This window comes from Pristiophorus japonicus, unplaced genomic scaffold (genome assembly GCF_044704955.1).
Source record: "Pristiophorus japonicus isolate sPriJap1 unplaced genomic scaffold, sPriJap1.hap1 HAP1_SCAFFOLD_769, whole genome shotgun sequence".
In the NCBI taxonomy this organism is placed as follows: Eukaryota; Metazoa; Chordata; class Chondrichthyes; family Pristiophoridae; genus Pristiophorus; species Pristiophorus japonicus.
The window spans coordinates 171,831-190,499 of record NW_027254686.1 but is presented as its reverse complement, the minus strand read 5'-3'; the positions used below and the strand labels follow the sequence as shown (position 1 = coordinate 190,499).

The 18,669-nt window shown below is 53.0% G+C and overlaps 1 protein-coding gene across 8 annotated transcripts in view; it reads right to left on the bottom strand.

Annotated features, from left to right (window-relative positions):
* Positions 1 to 5,887: 5,887 nt before the first annotated feature.
* LOC139256795 (RAC-beta serine/threonine-protein kinase) overlaps positions 5,888 to 18,669 on the bottom strand; it is a 105,153-nt gene continuing 92,371 nt past the window's right edge. For 7 of the 8 annotated variants that reach the window (XM_070874298.1, XM_070874299.1, XM_070874303.1 and 4 more), the window contains 4 exons: positions 13,598 to 13,812; positions 11,382 to 11,469; positions 9,601 to 9,703; positions 5,888 to 6,945 (listed from right to left, as the gene is read on the bottom strand). In XM_070874298.1, coding sequence (XP_070730399.1) covers positions 6,866 to 6,945; positions 9,601 to 9,703; positions 11,382 to 11,469; positions 13,598 to 13,812 — 486 coding nt within the window. In that variant the 3' untranslated portion in view covers positions 5,888 to 6,865. Of the gene's footprint in view, positions 6,946 to 9,600; positions 9,704 to 11,381; positions 11,470 to 13,593; positions 13,813 to 18,669 lie in introns of those variants that run through there. The other variant, XM_070874307.1, reaches the window with a different exon arrangement.

Genomic DNA, 18,669 nt, shown 5'->3' with positions numbered 1-18,669 from the left:
GAGCCATTAACGTGTTCAGGGAGTCTAACCAGTGATATTGGTAGCACAAATATGAAACTTGCTGCGCCAGGCATCCTAGTGGTCTCAGGGAGGCAATATGGCCAATTCCACCCCCTCGCCCCCCCACCCCCTCCCTCCCTCAAAGCCATAGTCCATTCGCATCATTTCCAATCTCCATGTGTTGGGTAAAGGACACTTTAGAAGAGGTAATAGGCAGCTGTGCACTTTGTCGCCTACATCTTTGGAAGGACAAAGTCACTAGTTCATCAGCAAGGCTTCAAAATAAGTGGTCCTCCAATTGGTGTTGGGATTGGAGGGTAGGGCAAGGTGGCACGAGGGGAGAACTGTGAACACCAGCGGCCTCGTCAATCGATAGTCAAAGTATCGCAGGTTCTTATCATGATACCTGCGAACAAGGGGAGCATCCAGAAGCCAACAAGTCAGGCCTTCCACTGAATTATTTCAGAACCCTGCACATATTTCAATGCAAAAAAAACACATTACACCCCTCGTCAGAATCTATAGTGACTGCATTTCAAAACAACCACAGGGTTCAATTGCTGTGCCAAAACTACACAGGGTGGACCAGAACCCACTGGAGATAAATAGGTCCCCCTCAGTTGGGAGGCCCAAGCAGCGGCCTCGGAGCTGAATGGCGCTTGCAACCCGGCCTCGCTCGGGTCGAAGGGGGTCGCGGGTGGGGCAAAGGAAAGGGGGCAGGAGACACGGAAATTAACGGCAATTGTTAGCGAGCCCTCTGCCACTCTCCACAAGCTCGCTATCCGAGCATATCACCAAGGTGCTGTCCGGTGGAGTCTGTGTCCGTGTCCTGGGGGGGGGGGGGGGGGGGAAAAGAGAGCATGGACTTGCCCACCTACCTCGCCCAGCGTGTGGGTGGGTATTTTCTGGGGGAAGAGAAGGAGCAGGGGAAGGGGTTGTCTTACGAAGAAAGGTTGAGCAGGTTGGGCCTGTATTCATTGGAGTTTAGAAGAATGAGAGGTGATCTTATTGAAACACAAGATTCTGAGGGGGCTTGACAGGGTAGATTGCAGAGAGGATGTTTCCCCCTCGTGGGGGAATCTAGAACTAGGGGGGGGTACAGTTTCAGAATAAAGGGTCGCCCATTTAAAATGGAAATGAGGAGAAATTTCTTCTCAGAGGGTCATGAATCTTTGGAATTCTCTACCCTGGAGAGATGTGGAGGCTGAGTAATTGAATATATTTAAGGTGGAGAAAGACAGATTTTGAATGATAAGGGAGTCGAGGGTTATGGGGAGTGGGCAGGAAAGTGGAGTTGACAGATCAGCCATGATCGTATTGAATGGTGGAGCAGGCTCAAGGGGCCAAATGGCCGACTCCTGCTCCTATTTCTTATGTTCTTATACAAGAACCAATGATATAGGGGATGGTTGGGGGTGACCACGGCACAGAAGATGGACTGCTGGAATCGCAGGTGATCCAATCTGGTGTTTCTTTTGAAATGCAGCGAAGGGTTTGTCTCAGTTCTACAAGTGTCGCTGGGCAGAGCCCTCGTGGCCCAGGGTTACCACTGTTACACAATTTGAATGTTCTGAATCACACTTGCTTTCAGTCTATAAATGTCTACGTTAGAAATTACTACTGAATTTGTTTTCTCTGAATGCTCAAAAAAAAAAAGCAAATTTTAACAGCATTAAAAAAGGAAACAAAACCAATGCTTCCCGGAGCTGGGATTCCATATTCCTCGATGGAAAAGCATTGTCGAATCAACGTTATATGACTCTGAGAAATGCTACATTCCAGAAGTTGCCAATAGCAAAATGGCATGTCACGAGCACCAGGCCATGGATATGCCTTGCATGCATAGATCCCCGAATTGGAGGCGTCTCCTTAACTCGCTCCCACTCCCAGCATGGCCTTGCCTGGCTCTGTCTGCCATGGATTCCCTGGACGCGGGTCGGTCCCGAGAGAGCGCTGGTCACTGCTCCCGCGGCCGACCCGGCTGCAGCCCCAGCTGGTGAGAAACCCTCCGATCCAGCTGACCAGGTTCCACAGCCCAACGGGCGATGGGACTTTCAACACCAGGAGGCTGCTACTTGGCCAGCTCTGCTGTCGAGAGTGGGAGGGTGATTAATACACGGCATACACAAGCCAAAGATTGGGAGGTCGGGGGAGGGGCGCGGCGGGGGAGTTCGAGCCCCTGAACCTGCCTGCCCACCCTCGTTACACCAAAGTTTCTGCACCCTTCCATCTTTGGAGAGAGCCTCTCCTCATTGCTCGAGCGCTTGACTTGGATTTTTAGAGGTTTCTGCATATTCTGAACGTACATCTGTAAGCTTGGGGTTCACTGACGGAAACCATCGCAACCCCTTCATACTGACAGAAGTGAATGATTCTGACTGACAAACGGGTCACTCTTCGCTTGCCTCTGCACACTTGTTAGTATGTACCAATTTCCTTTCTGTAAAAACCTGCTTTAATACTGTTGACGTCTTGACTGACTAATGTCACTATAGTACCTTCAATAAATATTACTCTGTACCTAACACAGGACACACAAAATTAATGTTGAATAGCCCGCCCCTCCCCATCCCCAACACACATTTACTAACCTGCTGCTGGTTAAAATCCTTATATATCCCCACCCCCACCCCCCCAACAAAAAGAACCCAGGATACAGCCCACAGCCAATGCTCTGCCTCAAAGTAACGCAGGTATGTGCCAGGCAGCCTGGCATGTTTAAAGGCCTGGTAAGGCAACCCGAGCTTGGAAAACCTTTTCAAAAAAATACGCACAATGGATCCCCTTTCACCCCCCCCCTCGGTTCCAGGAACCTGGGACGCCAGCGGGCACAGCTCAAAAGGGGGAAATTGGGACCCCCAGCTGACCTCTGTACCCACCTCCCACCCACAGCCCCTCCGCACCGCGACGTCAGCCACTGGCGCGGATTCCGCAGGGGAACGCACACGCCCGCGCCTGGCTGGCGAGGCGCCTGCAGCGATTGTCCAAGAGGCGGCCCAGAAACAGATGTGGAGCCCGACCGCCAGCAATTACTGAGCAAGCCCTTCGCGCTCCTCGGGACCGGCCTCGAAGGCGAGAGTTACGGGAGCTCCTTGGCACGCGGGCCAACGTAAAACATGCACCCTCGCCCTGGCGAAGGGCTGGACTCTCTCGTTGACGTACAAACTTATCTTCTTATCTCGGACAAAATGGCATTTGGCTAAAAGATCTGCCAGGTTTGGGGCGGGGGGGGGGCGTTTCACTTTACACTGCAAGACATGGCAACCTTTGCAAGCGTCAGTAATGCTGATTTATATCTGCCCTCACAAAGCAACGGTCGTAGTTCAAACCAAATGGCGGCTGGGAACGGGGGAACGGAACGTTTTTTAATATGCAACATATGGAGCTAAGCCCCGACGAGATTGGTAAACCGCAGTCACTGCCACATCTGGGATCGGCACAGTCGGGATTTGGTGTCATTTATAGTCAAAAGTGGCGAACAGGTTAAACTTAGTTCACAGAAGCGGTTAAAATTCAGAGACGGGCTGGAGCCACTGGGAGAAAGGGGCTGGGGGAAAATGAGGCGGGGGAAATAGGTTTGGCGATGAGTTCTCTTGCACATTAATAAGACAGCCAATGAAGGCCATTCCACCTGGGGCTCCAGGGACTTATGAGGAAAGGTTGAGCAGGTTGGGCCTGTACACATTGGAGTTTAGAAGAATGAGAGGTGATCTGATTGAAATGTATAAGATTTTAAGGGGACTCGACAGGGTAGATGCAGAGAGGATGTTTCCCCTCGTGGGGGAATCTAGAACTAGGGGCCATAGTTTCAGAATAAGGGTCGCCCGATTAGAATTGAGATGAGGAGGAATTTCTTCTCTCAGAGGGTTGTAAATCTGTGGAATTCTCTGCCCCAGAGAGCTGTGGAGGCTGGGTCATTGAATATATTTAAGGTGGAGAGAGACAGATTTTTGAGCGATAAGGGAGTGAAGGGTTGTGGGGAGCGGGCGGGGAAGTGGAGTTGAGCCCAAGATCAGATCAGCTGTGATCTCATTGAATGGCGGAGCAGGCTCGAGGGGCCAGATGGCCGACTCCTGCTCCTATTTCTTACGTTATGAACAATAGTTGGATGATCACATTCCCAATTCCTTCAGGAGGGACTTGCACGGGCTGTCGGGAGGGAGGGACTGAGGTTTAGTCACACGCATGGTGACGCGGACCGGGAGCGTCGGGGTGGGAGTTGGGTTTAAAATTGGCAACCCTGCCGGGAAATGCCCCAGAGAGGGAGGGGCCGGCAGAAGGTCAGAGGTCAAGCTAGGAGCGTACTTGCCAAGTTAAGATGTCAAAAACGGGGTCAAAGGACGGCAAGGTCGGTAGTTACAGGCTACAGCAAGGGGAGTGAGGCACGGAGTGGGGAATCCGCTCATTCGCTTCACTGATGGCCAGTTTCAGACTTAAAGGTAACATTTAGCCCGCTAACCGGGGCAGTGCGAGACGCTCTGCTTTTGGTGATGTTACAAGAAGCGCGGCTGAATTAATCCAAAGCAGGGCGAGGTTACTGCGAGGCATCATGTTGCTCGCTCGGTGAACAGTTTACAAATACAATGAGTTGTTGGGCTGCATCCGAGCGCGGGAATCAGTCGGCCTTTTGGGAAGGGCCGGGAGGCGCGTGCAGAAGGCCCTGGCTGACCACAGTACCCACGTTCAGCTAACAAGGGGTTTTTAAACTGCTGTGACATCCAGTAGTTGCACACTACTGTCGACTAACTGTAGGGCAGTGAAAGTAAATGCCTGGTCGTGAGGGATGTGGGGGGGGCAGAACTTGTGGTGAGACTGGTAATGCTCAGCCCGAGGGGAAATTCGTTAGTTACAATACAGTTAGGGGTGTAGAAAATTATAGGGGGCCTGGATAGAGTGGATAGAAAGGACCCATTTCCCTTAGCAGAGGGGTCAATAACCAGGGGGCTGGGATTTAAAGTAATTGGTGGAAGGATTAGAGGGGAGATGAGGAAACATTTCTTCAACCAGAGGTCTGGAACTCACGGCCTGAAAGGGTGGTAGAGGCAGAAACCCTCACTGCATTTAAAAGGTACTTGGATGTGCCCTTGAAGTGCCGTAACCTACAGGGCTACGGACTGAGAGCTGGAAAGTGGGATTAGGCTGGGTAGCTCTTTGTTGATCAGCACGGACACGATGGGCCTACTTTCTGTGTTGCAATTCTCTCGGGTGTGTGGCACGCGAGGGATGGGCTCCCGGGCCCCGAGGGATGGGCTCCCGGGCCCCCACTCACTGCGGAAGTCAGGCCGCGAGGGAAAGCCGCCGGGTCTTTGGATCGCAGCCTGCCCGTGGGGAGGGGGATGTTTCTCCAGCCTCTCCCGGGTACGGGAGCTGGGGGCAGCGGCCCCTTCGCACCTGGCACTGCAGGACACAGCACCTCTTCTCCTTCCCCCCCCCCCCCAACCAGCCAACAGGCACAAGGAACTTCGCAGGTACCCGAGAACTTTCAGGCAATGCCCGAGGGACATTAACACTGAGGTTTTATTGGAATAAAAGAAAAATTCGGAAGCAACCAACTCCAGACTACACCGGGACCAGTCTGAAAACGCCCAAGTATAAACTTTTCACAACCGTTTGGGAAAATGCACCACATTCACCTGCCGGTGTTGGCAGTGCAGCTTTACAGGGTGTACTGAAGCCATAAGCCCAGGCTGCCTGACCCAGGTCACACCGCCACCCCACCCCCCAACCCCCTTCCCCTCCTATTGGCTGCAGGCTGCAACAGCAAGAGATTAAAATGGCAGAAATACCAAGGGGTCTGATCACTAAATCTACAATCTCCACCAGTCCTCCAGTCACACTGAGATAAATGGCAACGTCCATGATCCCTCCCTACCCCTAACCCCGCCCCCTCCACCCACCACTAGCAGTGCTCCTTCAACTCTCCAACAGCAACGGAGTGCTGGCCGAGTATTCAGTCTGAGCTCTGCCATTTTTGTTCCATCTATTTTGTTTGTGCATGTGCGTGAGCAGCTACGTGTGTCAGCCTGTGCGCCCTGCGCGTGCATGCCTGCGTGCGTGCGTGTACGTCTGTGCGCGCGTGCCTGCGTGCCCCATGCGTGTCAGCGTGCGTGTCGTGTCTTCACCGCGCCCCCCCCCCCCCCCCCCCCCCCCAACCCGTGGCTGTCTCCGAGCATCTCCAAGGATGTCGGTGCGTCTCTGCCCCGAGCAAGCCTGCGCACGTGTGCCTACGGGCCCGGGCGAATCTGTGAATGCGTGCGCGCGCGCGCGCGCGTCAGCGGGCGTGCGTGCCCTCCGTGTCAGTGTGCCCCCCCCACTGCGTGCTCTGCGAGCGTCTGAGAGCGCCCGATGAGCGTGTGTGCGCGCGCGCGTGCGCGTCCAGGTGGAGCATTAAAAACTTGGGAGATATGGAAATTAATCTTAAAAAAGAACGTGAAACTTTTGAGTGGTGACGCAAGGTGGCGTGACGAGCTGCGTCAGCGCCCCGTGACATCGCGGGGCCACGGGTGGATGGGGGCACCGGGTGTGGGGAGGCTCTCCCTCGCTATACAGATGTCTCCTTTTTTTCTAAAAAATATGCACAGACGTCCCAAACCGTGGCTTTTACAGTCACTGCGAGCGTTTGTGGCTGTTTTATATGTACATATATAAAAACACAATTTCTAGAATGAAAGTGAACCGGTAGCAAATTTCCATCCAGCGGTGTCTGCGGTTCCCAGGATCTCCGAGCCGGCAGCTGAAGGCTGATGATGGAAAAGGTGGAGTTTTGGGATAATGTAGAATTGCCTTCTCCGGATCAGGAGGAGAAAGTCCTGGGTGGTTTGTGTTTTGCGGGGGGGTTTTTTTTTTTTTGGTATCGTTGCAGGGTTTATTCTCGCACACTCGCTGAGTAGGAGAACTGGGGAAAGTGTGCTTTCTGATCGCTCTCCATCAGGTCCAAGCTGTCGACTGCAGGGGAGAGAGAGAAGGAAATAAGGCGTCAGAGGAAAAGCATTACTATCGCCGAATCCCCCATCATCAATACTCCGGGGGGGGGGTCACCCGGGACCAGAAACTGAACTGAACCAGCCACATAAAATCATTATCTAGACGGTTCCTCGAAGTGAGGATGACTTGCTTCCACATCAAAAAGGAATGAGTTCACAGGTGTTTCAATGAAGGACCTAATATTCCGGATCCCGAACTACATCCTGAAGGGTGGGAGATACCTGTGCGTGGATTTTTTTAACGTGGGGTGACCGTTGCACACCAGCCACCACACGGGGCTTGACAGAGCGAGGTCTCGGTCCAGTGGCAAGGGTTAACCAGGACGACTGGAGACCAGCTCTGCTGCACGGACCTAGTGCGCGCACATATCGCACAGTGTGGGCTGGGCCCGTGCTGCCTCTGGGCCCGAACTCACGCCTCTCCTGGGCCCCGATCACATCACGCCACGATCTCTCGCCGCTCCTTCGCCCCGACCTCGCCGCTCCTGCTGTACCTGCCCGCGCTGCAGTCCGCCGTTGCCCTCCTGCAGCAGCACGCGCCGCTCCCCTGCTGGCGCAAATCGGCGCGGTCCCAGCCTGCAAGACCACCAGCAGGCCGGGGCCATTAGAGGGAGCAACGTTCAGCGACCCGGCCCACATAAATACTGCGGCAACAAGAGCGGGTCAGAGGCTGTGGCTATTCTGGGCGAGTGTCTCACCTACTGACTCTTAGTTATCGTCAGAAAATAAGAAATAGGAGCAGGAGTCGACCATTTGGCCCCTCGAGCCTGCTCAGCCATTCAATACGATCATGGCTGATCTGCATTAGGCTGATCAAGATAGGTTAAAAGAGTTGAGACTCTTTACCTTAGAGCAGTGTCGACTCAGGGGGAATCTGACTGAGGTTTATAAGATAATGAAGGGAATAGACAGTGTTCCAGCTGACAGTTCATTTCAATTAAGTTGGACCAGGGGACACAAATTTAAGTTGTTTAGGGCCAGATCTGGGTTAAACATCAGGAGGTGGTTTCTGTTCCCAGAGAATAGCAGAGCTCTGGAACAAGCTGCCGTTTCATGTGGTGGATGCACTCACTGAACTCCTTCAATGAGGGGGTTGACTTATGAAGATGGGTTGAGCCTCTGCTCATTGGAGTTCAGAAGAATGGGAGGTGATCTTATTGAAACATATGAGATAATGAGGGGGCTGGACGGGGTAGATGCAGAGAGGATGCTTCCCCTCGTGGGGGAAATCAAGAACTAGGGAGTATAGTTTCAGAATAAGGGGTCGCCCATTTAAAACTGAGATGAGGAGGAATTTCTTCTCTCAGAGGGTTGTAAGTCTGTGGAATTCTCTGCCCCAGAGAGCTGTGGAAGCCGGGACATTGAATATATTTAAGGTGGAGATAGACAGATTTTTGAATGAGAAGGGAGTCAAGGCTCCTGGGGAGCGGGCAGGGAAGGGGAGTTGAGTCCCTGATCAGATCAGCCATGATCTTATTAAATGGCGGAGCAGGCTCGAGGGGCCGAATAGCCGACTTCTGCTCCTTTTCTTATGTTCAAGCGAAAGCTGGATTTGTTTCTGGCTGTGGTGGAAATCATCTCTTATAGAAGGTGGGTACTGCAGGGAATTTAATGGCCAGAGTGATCTCCTGGATGAGTTTCGATCGCCTAGATGGGTCGGAGAGGAATTTCCCAGATTTTTGACCCAAGTTGGCCTGGGGTTTTTTTATCTGTTTTTTGCCTCTCCCAGATCACATGGTTCCGGGTGGGGTGCAGTGTATATGTTGTGATTCACTGCTTATATTCACTGGAATTTAGAAGAATGAGAGGGGATTTCATAGAAACATGCAACATTCTGACAGGATTGGACAGGTTGCATACAGGAAGGATGTTCGCGAATTTGGGTGGGGGGGGGGGGGGAAGTTCAGAACCAGGGGTCACAGTCTAAGGATAAGGGGTAAGCCATTTAGGACCGAGATGAGGAGAAACTTCTTCACCCAGAGAGTGGTGAACCTGTGGAATTCGCTACCACAGAAAGTTGTTGAAGCCAGTTCGTGATATATTCAAAATGGAGTTAGATGTGGCCCTTACGACTAAAGGGACCAAGGGGTATGGAGAGAAAGCAAGAATGGGGTACTGAAGTGGCAAGATCAGCCATGATCATATTGAATGGTGGTGCAGTCTCGAAGGGCCGAATGGCCTACTCCTGCACCTATTTTCTATGTTTCTATGTGATACACAAGGTATCGCAATTGTGTGGGACAGGCGCGACGGGCCAGATGGTCTTTAACTGTCTGCCATTTTTCATATGTGCATATGACTCCCCAAAGCCTTCCCACCATCTACAAGGCACCAGTCAGGAGTGCGATGGAACACTCTCCACTTGCCTGGATGAGTTGCAGCTCCAACAACACTCGAGAAGCTCGACACCATCCAGGACAAAGCAGCCCGTTTGATCGGCACGCTACCCACCACCTTCAACACTCACTCCCTCCACCACCGGCGCACCGTGGCTGCAGTGTGCACCGTCTACAAGAGGCCATTCACAGTCCCGGTTTCACTTTAGTCTCGAGGAACGGCCCTCAAAGGGACACAAACGGTGTCCCGCTCACTCGCCGCGCGGGGGTATAATACTCACATTTATCCGGGGGGGTGACTGTTATTGTCTCCGCTGTGAACTCGTCGTCAAAGTATCGAGTGTCTGTCTCCGAGGATACCTGGGGCTTGAAGGGGGGCACGAGCTGTTGCACAGAAGGGGAATGGAGAACAGAGGGATTAGCCCAGTGGCGGCACAATCATTGCACCGGCCAAACTCCCTCTGGGTTCAAAGCTGCACGCGATCAGAGCAAAGCTCCACCCTGGGTAACGCCCACCCACACGGAGCCCGCAGTCATCTGCCCCACACCCAAATATCCCGCCCACCCCCCCCCCCGTTCCCCTCCCAATTATCCCGCAGTAACCCCCCCCCCCCCCAATATCCCGCAGCAACCTGCCCCCCCCCAAAATCCGGCAATCCCTCCCACCCCCCCAAAATATCCTGCAATACCTCCCCCACCCCCCAAAATCCCACAACCCCCCCCCCAAAATATCCCGCAATCAACCTCCCCAAATATCCCGCAATCCCTCCTCCCCAAAATATCCCGCAATTCCTCCCCCCACCAAATATCCCGCAATCCCTCCCCCCCCAAATATTCCGCAATCCCTCCTCCCCCCAAATATCCCGCAATCAATCCCCCCAAATATCCCACAATCCCCCCCAAATATCCCACAATCCCTCCCCCCCCCAAATATCCCACAATCCCTCCCCCCCCCAAATATCCCACAATCCCCCCACCCCAAATATCCCGCAATTCCCCCCCAAAATATCCCACAATCCCTCCCCCCCCAAATATCCCACAATCAATCCCCCCAAATATCCCACAATCCCTCCCCCCCCAAATATCCCACAATCCCCCCAAATATCCCACAATCCCTCCCCCCCAAATATCCCGCAATCAATCCCCCCAAATATCCCACAATCCCCCCAAATATCCCATAATCCCTCCTCCCCAAATATCCCACAATCCCTCCCCCCCCAAATATCCCACAATCCCTCCCCCCCCCAAATATCCCACAATCCCTCCCCCCCCAAATATCCCGCAATCCCCCCCCCCCACAAATATCCCACAGTAATCCACCCCCACCCCCCCCCAAATATCCCGCAGCAATCCGCCCCCCCAAAACATGCCGCAGCAAACGCCCCCCGCCCCGTATCCCACAGCACCCGTCCTCCCCAGTATCTTGGCCGGACCAGCCCGCACCCCGGAGAGCAATCACCTGTATCCCCCCATTGCTATTTGCAAGATTTTACGGTGTGTAAATTAGCTGCCTGAACTTCAGGTGTATGGAATGATGAGGGGCCTAGATAGAGTGCATAGGAAGGACCGATTTCCCTTGGTCAACAGCCATGGGGTATAGATTTAAAGTAATTGGTAGGATGGGAGGGGAGTTGAGAATTTTTTTCACCCAGAGGGTGGTGGGGATCTGGGGCGGAACTCACGGCCTGAAAGGGTGGTAGAGGCAGAAACCCTCACCACATTTAAAAAGTACTTGGATGTGCACGTGAAGTGCCGTAACCTACAGGGCTACGGAGCTAGAGCTGGAAAGTGGGATTAGGCTGGATACGACGGGCCGAAATGGCCTCCTTCCGTGCTGTACATTTCTGTGATTCTATTCAAAGCAGTCCTGTTGAGGGTGAAGTGCTTCGAGATGCCAGTGTGACACGATCAGGCACTGTATAGACACAAGTCTGACAAACTGGGAAAGATTCCATTCCGTCCCAAAGAAGCTCTTGTCCAACCCGCTATATTGTTTTACAGGGTGGGGGGCAGCTGTTCCATAGTGACAAATGAGGTTAGTCAAAGGCTTCAGGTCTCTCACCCGCTTCTCTACGACATCCTGCCAGTTAACTGGAACGAAGAATTTGTGGTGCATGACCTCCTTTGCATCTTCAGGACCACCGCCCAACCTGGAGGTTAGAGGAGAGGGGAATAATAGAAGATTTGAAACATACAAGATTCCGAGTATATTGACAGGGTAGATGCTGAGAGGATGTTTCCCCCGGGCTGGGGAGTCTAGAACCAGGGGTCACAGAGTCTCAGAATAAGGGGTCGGCCATTTAGGACTGAGATGAGGAGGAATTTCTTCACTCAGAGGGTGGTGAATCTTTGGATTCTACCCCAGAGGGCTGTGGAGGCTCAGTTGTTGAGTATATTCAAGGCTGAGATCGATAGATTTTTGGACTCTAGGACAGTCGTGGGATGTGGGGATCGGGCGGGAAAGTGCAGTTTCTTCTAACTGAGGGGCGGAGCAGGCTTGAGGGGCCGTATGGCCCACATCTGCTCCTAATTCTTATTTTCTTAATAAAATACTGCCTTATCCAATCACTGCCACCCCCAGTCACGCGTCCTCCCCAGCCCCCTACCCCCAACATGGCAATTTTAGAATCCTTGTCCAAACAAATCTTACGGGAGGGATTCGGAGAAAATTCGACACCGAGCCAACAAGGAGATATTGGGTTCGGGCTTGGTCAAAGCGGTTTAAGGAGAGTCTCAAAGGAGGAAGGGGAGGGAATTCTGGTGCTTCGGGCTTTGGCAACTGAAGGCCACGGGCGCTAATGGCAGAGCGATTAAAATGTGGGATCCGCACGAGATATCGGATAATCACAGAGCCGGGTTTTGCGAGGCCACAGCGACAATCCCACAGCAGGAAAAGGCCATCACGGCATGGCCAATTGTCCACAGCATCGAGCACAGGATAACAGGAAAGCACTGCAGGTCATAGTAATGGAATGAAAAGATTAACCTCACGATTGTGAGTGAGTTCCCCTTTAATTGAAGAGAATGAATAGATGAATAGCGCAATACCGGAATGGTGACAATGCTGGCAGTAGTTCCCCATTAACTGTCCGCACTGCATGCAGTGTTGCCCCAGACTTGTTTCTGTGAATATCCTTATTGCGGAATGGAGGCATGAGGGGGTTGTACTGGGGGGGGGGGAGGGGGACGACAGAGCGGACGGGGGGGGCGGCGGCAGAGCAGACGGGGGGGGGGGCAGAGCAGACGGGGGGGGAGGGGGGGGGGTCAGAGCAGACGGGGGCGGAGGGGGGGGCAGAGCAGACGGGGGGGCGGAGGGGGGGGAAGAGCAGACGGGGGGGCGGAGGGGGGGGAAGAGCAGACGGGGGGGCGGAGGGGGGGAAGAGCAGACGGGGGGCGGAGGGGGGGAAGAGCAGACGGGGGGCGGAGGGGGGGGGAAGAGCAGACGGGGGGCGGAGGGGGGGAGAGAGGAAGAGCAGACGGGGGGGCGGAGGGGGGGAAGAGCAGACGGGGGGGCGGGGAGAGAAGAGCAGACGGAGGGGGGGCGGAGGGGGAGAAGAGCAGACGGAGGGCGGGGGGGGGGAGAAGAGCAGACGGAGGGCGGGGGGGGGGGGGAGAAGAGCAGACGGAGGGCGGGGGGGGGGGAGAAGAGCAGACGGAAGGCGGGGGGGGGGGGGAGAAGAGCAGACGGAGGGCGGGGGGGGGGGAGAAGAGCAGGACGGGGCGGGGGGGGGGAGAAGAGCAGACGGGGGGGGCGGAGGGGGGGAAGAGCAGATGGAGGGCGGAGGGGGGGGGGGGGAAGAGCAGACGGGGGGGCGGGGGGGGGGGGAGAATAGCAGAAGGAGGGGGGGGGAGAAGAGCAGACGGGGGGCGGAGGGGGGGGGCAGAGCAGACGGGGGGGCGGGGGGGGCAGAGCAGACGGGGGGGCGGGGGGGGGGCAGAGCAGACGGGGGGCGGGGGGGGGGCAGAGCAGACGGGGGGCGGGGGGGGGCAGAGCAGACGGGGGGGCGGGGGGCGGAGGGGGAGCAGAGCAGACGGGGGGGCGGGGGGAAGAGCAGACGGGGGAGTGGAGGGGGGGGGGGGAAGAGCAGACGGGGGGCAGAGGGGGGGCAGAGTGGGGACAGCAGGGGCAGAATGAGCTAACAGCAGCTTATGCCTTCAATAAATGTCACTTGGCAGGGATGGTTTGACTGAGGCCGGGATGAATTGGGACACAAGGGTTCAGGAGTTGGGATTTAAACGCCATTCCCCCATGAGCCCAGCGCCTCTGGCGACTCTTACCTCTGTTTGGGATCTTTCTTTAAGAGCCCCGAGAGCAGGGACTTGGCTTCGGGCGACAAGGTGCGGGGGAACCGAATCTCTTCCATGAGGATCAGCTCAAAGAGCTTCTCGTGGTCCTGGTTGTAGAAGGGCAGCCGGCCACACATCATCTCGTACATCACCACTCCCAGGCCCCACCAGTCCACAGCGCGGCCATAGTCATTGTCCTCCAACACCTGGGGCGAGACAAGAGGGGCCGTCAGGGACCTCGTAATGCTGGCTCAGTCTGCACTGCAAGAACTGCACAATTTCACCTGCCTCCATGGCCTAGTGGATTAACAAACACTGGCCGAAGGGGACCAGAGACTGTATTCAACAGCCTGCGTGGTCTCACCAACACTCAACATCGCAGCTATCTCTGTGCACGGTTAGCAGTAAAAAGTCAGACAGACGTGCATTTATATAGCGCCTTTCATGACCATTGGACGTCCCAAAGCGCTTTACAGCCAATGAAGTACACTTGCATTGGAGGTTGATTCCGGAGATGAGGGGGTTGATTTAGAAGATTAGTTTGCGTAGGTTGGGCCTACACACATTAGAGTTCAGAAGAATGAGAGATGATCTTACTGAAACTTATAAGATAACGCAGGGGCTGGATAAGGTGGATGCAGAGAGGATATTTCCACTCATAGGGGAAAACTAAAACTAGGGGACATAGGCCCCAAGTTTCCACACGCGGCAAATCAGGCACCCCTCCGAGCTGGGCGCCCGTTTTTCGCGCCGTAAACGGCGCCTGAAAAAAAACCGCGGTATTCTCGAGCGCCTTGCAGCTCGATGTCTGCTTGGCGCGGAGCACAGGGGGCGGAGCCTACCACTCGCGCCGATTTTGTAAGTAGGAGGGGGCGGGTACAATTTAAATGAGTTTTTTTTGGTGCCGGCAACCCTGCGCGTGCGCGTTGGAGCGTTCGCGCACGCGCAGTGTGAAGGAAACATTGGCACTCGCCCATTTTAAAAAGTGCTGCAGAAAAAGTGAAAATTTGTTTATTGAACTCTTGCAAAGGCTTGCATTTTAATTTTCTTGATATTTCTGTGTGTGAGGGAGTGCATTCTGTAATTAAAGATAGACTGTGATAAACGGGACACATGCACTTGTTTGAGACTATTCAAATTCTTTGTAGCTGTTCAATTTTTAACATTTTTTAATAAAACCACACTGCCCTTCCATGATCAGCACTGAGGCTTCTTGCAGCTTTCTCCCCCTGCCGTCGGTCGGTCCCGACGGCAAACCGCTGCCTCAAGTTCTGAGGCTTCCTGCAGCTTTCTCCCTCCCTCCCTCCCCTCCCCCTGCCGTCCGTCGGTCCCGATGGCAAACCGCTGCCTGAAAGGCCTGCCTGAAGCACTTTCACACAGCTAGGAACATGGTTTATTTAATCTTTTCTTTGCTTACAAATTTTTATTCAGGTTGGATTTATTTGTATAATATTTGTATAAGTATAACTACGGATTTATTGTAGAATTTAATGACTTCCCTTCCCCCCCCCACCCCCCCGCCCACCTCGTTCCCGACGCCTAATTTGTAACCTGCGCCTGATTTTTTAATGTGTAGACAAGGTTTTTTCAAGCCTACAAAAATCTTCACTTGCTCCATTCTAAGTTAGTTTGGAGTACGTTTTCACTGTGGAAACTTTCAAATCAGGCGTCAATGGCCGGACACGCCCCCTTTTGAAAAAAAAAAAATTCTGTTCAAAAGTGAAACTGTTCTACCTGACTAGAACTGCAGAAAACTTAAATGTGGAGAATTGCAATTTCTAAGATACTCCGTTCTCCACCAGTTGCTCCTAAAAATCAGGAGCAAATCATGTGGAAACTTAGAATCATAGTCTTAGAATAAGGGGCTGCCCATTTAAAACTGAGATGAGAAAAAATTTCTTCTCTCAGGGTTGCAAATCTGTGGAATTCTCTGCCCCAGAGAGCTGTGGAGGCTGAATATATTTAAGGCGGAGAGACAGACAGATTTTTGAGCGATAAGGGAGTGAAGGGTTATGGGGAGCGGGCAGGGAAGTGGAGTTGAGTCCATGATCAGATCAGCCATGATCGTACTGAATGGCGGAGCAGGCTCGAGGGGCCGAATGGCCTACTCCTGCTCCTATTTCTTATGCTCTTATCTTAAGTACTTTTTGAAGTGTAGTCACTGTTGTAATGTGGAAAATGTGGCAGCCAATTTGTGCTCAGCAAACTCCCACAAACTGCAAAATGACAATGACCAGATAGCCAGAGAGGTTGATTGAGGGATAAAATATTTAAAATTGTATCTCGGGATCTTTTATGTTCAGCTGAGGGGGCAGACGGGGCCTCGGTTAATGCCTCATCCGAAAGACAACACCTCCGACAGTGCAGCACCCCCACAGCACTACACTGGAGAGTCGGCCTAGATTTTTGTGCTCAAGTCCCTGGAGTGGGACTTGAACCCACAATCTTCTGACTCAGAGGCGAGTGTGCTGCCCACTGAGCCACGGCTGACACCTTGCGAGTGATAAAGAATATTTAAAACGCACAACAGAGGAGGCCAGAGACCATTCTCTTTCATGATGTAGTGCTGCTAGATGCTGGAAGAACAGAAGGATTGCCTTTAAAAAGCACCTTTCACAACCACCGGATGTGCCAAAGCTCTTTGCAGCCAATTAAGCATTTTTTGAAGTGCAGTCGTTGTTGTAATGTAGGCGATTGTACAGGAGTGCTTGGAAGGAGGGGGAGAAATAAGACCACCCCCCAAAGCCACGAATCTCCTGCTTGGTAAGGGAGGTCAGCACCTTCCGGAGAGAAGATGCTCTGCAGACGGCACGGCCGGCCAGAGAGCCAATCAGCAGCCTCCTGGAGGAAGGGGCCAATCCGAACTGACGAGCTAGGAGGAGGCCAGCTAGCCACACAGGTTTTGGGGGGGGGGGGGGGGGGGTGGCAGGGGAAAGGAGAGGGCACTTCCTACTGTCCAGCTCTTAACCACACCCCCGCAATTTCCTAGAGATCCTCAGGGGCAGCAAGGTCAGATAAGAGCATGTGGTTCGGAGAGAAAAATCAACAAGCAAAGAGTCACAGAAATTTACAGCACTGAAGGAGGCCATTTCGCCCATCGTGTCCACGCCGGCTGACAAAGAGCTACCCAGCCTAATCCCACTTTCCCGCTCTCGGTCCGTAGCCCTGCAGGTTACGGCACTCCAAGTGCACATCCAGGTACTTTTTAAATGCGGTGAGGGTTTCTGCCTCTACCACCCTTTCAGGCCGTGAGTTCCCCCCCAGACCCCCACCACCCTCTGGGTGAAGACATTTCCCCTCAAATCCCCTCTAAACCTTCTGCCCATTACTTTAAATCTATGCCTCCTGGTTGTTGACCCCTCTGCTAAGGGAAATAGATCCATCCTATCCACTCTATTTAGGCTACTCATAATTTTATAAACTTCAATTAGATCCTCCCTCAGCTCCAAAGAAAACAAACCCAACCTATCCAATCTTCCCTCATAACTAAAATTCTCGAGTTAGAGAACAGCAAACCCCTGCGAGGAGAAGAATGAACCGCTTAAAAAGAGGCAGCTCGTGCAGAGCACGGAGTGCAGCAGCAAAGAGTGGCATTCGTGAGTTTGGTAAGTGGGTGAGTTTTAAGGGTTATTCTCTTTAAACCATTTGGACGCTGGAGTAAATTGTCAGTGGCAATTGCCAGTAGCTTCTAACTAAGTATCATTTTAATTTAAAGGGGAAAAGTTAAATAGTTGGGAACCTTTCAGGTTTAGGCAGAGAAAAACAAGGTAACTCTCCAGTAGGAGGCAATTAGCATCTACTTAAAACCAGTTCTGTAAACAACTGACCAGTAGTGAGTCATCTGACCTACATACAGTTTAAAAAGAGGCAGCTCGTGCAGAGCACGGAGTGCAGCAGCAAAGAGTGGCATTCGTGAGATTGGTAAGTGGGTGAGTTTTAAGGGCAAGTGGGGGTTGGCAGGTGCTGTTTTGTCTTGTTTTTCCTACCAGTGCTGACACTAGAGCAGCTGATAAGGAGTGTGAGAGTAGGAGATGGAGGCCCAGAGACCAGCCCAACCAGCTGCAGACAAAGATAGAGGGGTGCGAAATCGAGAGGTGATGTCACAGCCAAGCTGGTAAGTGGTTGCCTGATCGACTCGTAAGTATAACTCTCTTTTAGACTGACTTTTAGATTGGTTTAATTGGCAGCGAACTACTAAGTAGCTGTTTGGTGTTAAAGTAAATTTTAGTAAGTAAATTAATTTAAGGGTTAAGTCATGGCAGGAGAGCTCGGACCCATGTCATGCTCCTCCTGTGCTATGTGGGAAGTCAGGGACACTGGAAGTGTCCCTGACTATTATGTGCGCGGGAAGTGTGTCCAGCTGCAGCTCCTGACAGACCGCATGACGGCACTGGAGCTGCAGATGAACTCACTCTGGAGCATGCGCGATGCAGAGAATGGTGTGGATAGCACATTTAGTGAGTTGGTCACACCGCAGGTAAGGGTTAGGACAGATAGTGAATGGGTGACCAAGAGACAAGGCAAGAGCAGGAAGATAGTGCAGGAGTCCCCTGCGGTCATCTCCCTCCAAAACAGATAGAGCGTCTTGGATACTGTTGGGGGAGATGACTTACCAGGGGAAGGCACCAGCAGCCAGGTTCATGGCACCATGGGTGGCTCTGCTGCACAGAAGGGCGGGAAAAAGAGTGGGCGAGCTATAGTGATAGGGGACTCTATTGTAAGGGGAATAGATAGGAGTTTCTGCGGCCGCAACCGAGACTCTAGGATGGTATGTTGCCTCCCTGGTGCAAGGGTCAAGGATGTCTCGGAGCGGCTGCAGAGCATTCTGGAGAGTGGGTGAACAGCCAGTTGTCATGGTACATGTAGGTACCAACGATATAGGTAAGAAGTGGGAAGAGGTCCTACAAGCTGAATTTAGGGAGCTAGGAATTAAATTAAAAAGTAGGACCTCAAAGGTAGTAATCTCTGGATTGCTACCAGTGCCACGTGCTAATCAGAGTAGAGGGAGCAGGATAGTTAGAATAAATACATGGCTTGAGGAGTGGTGCAAGAGGGAGGGATTC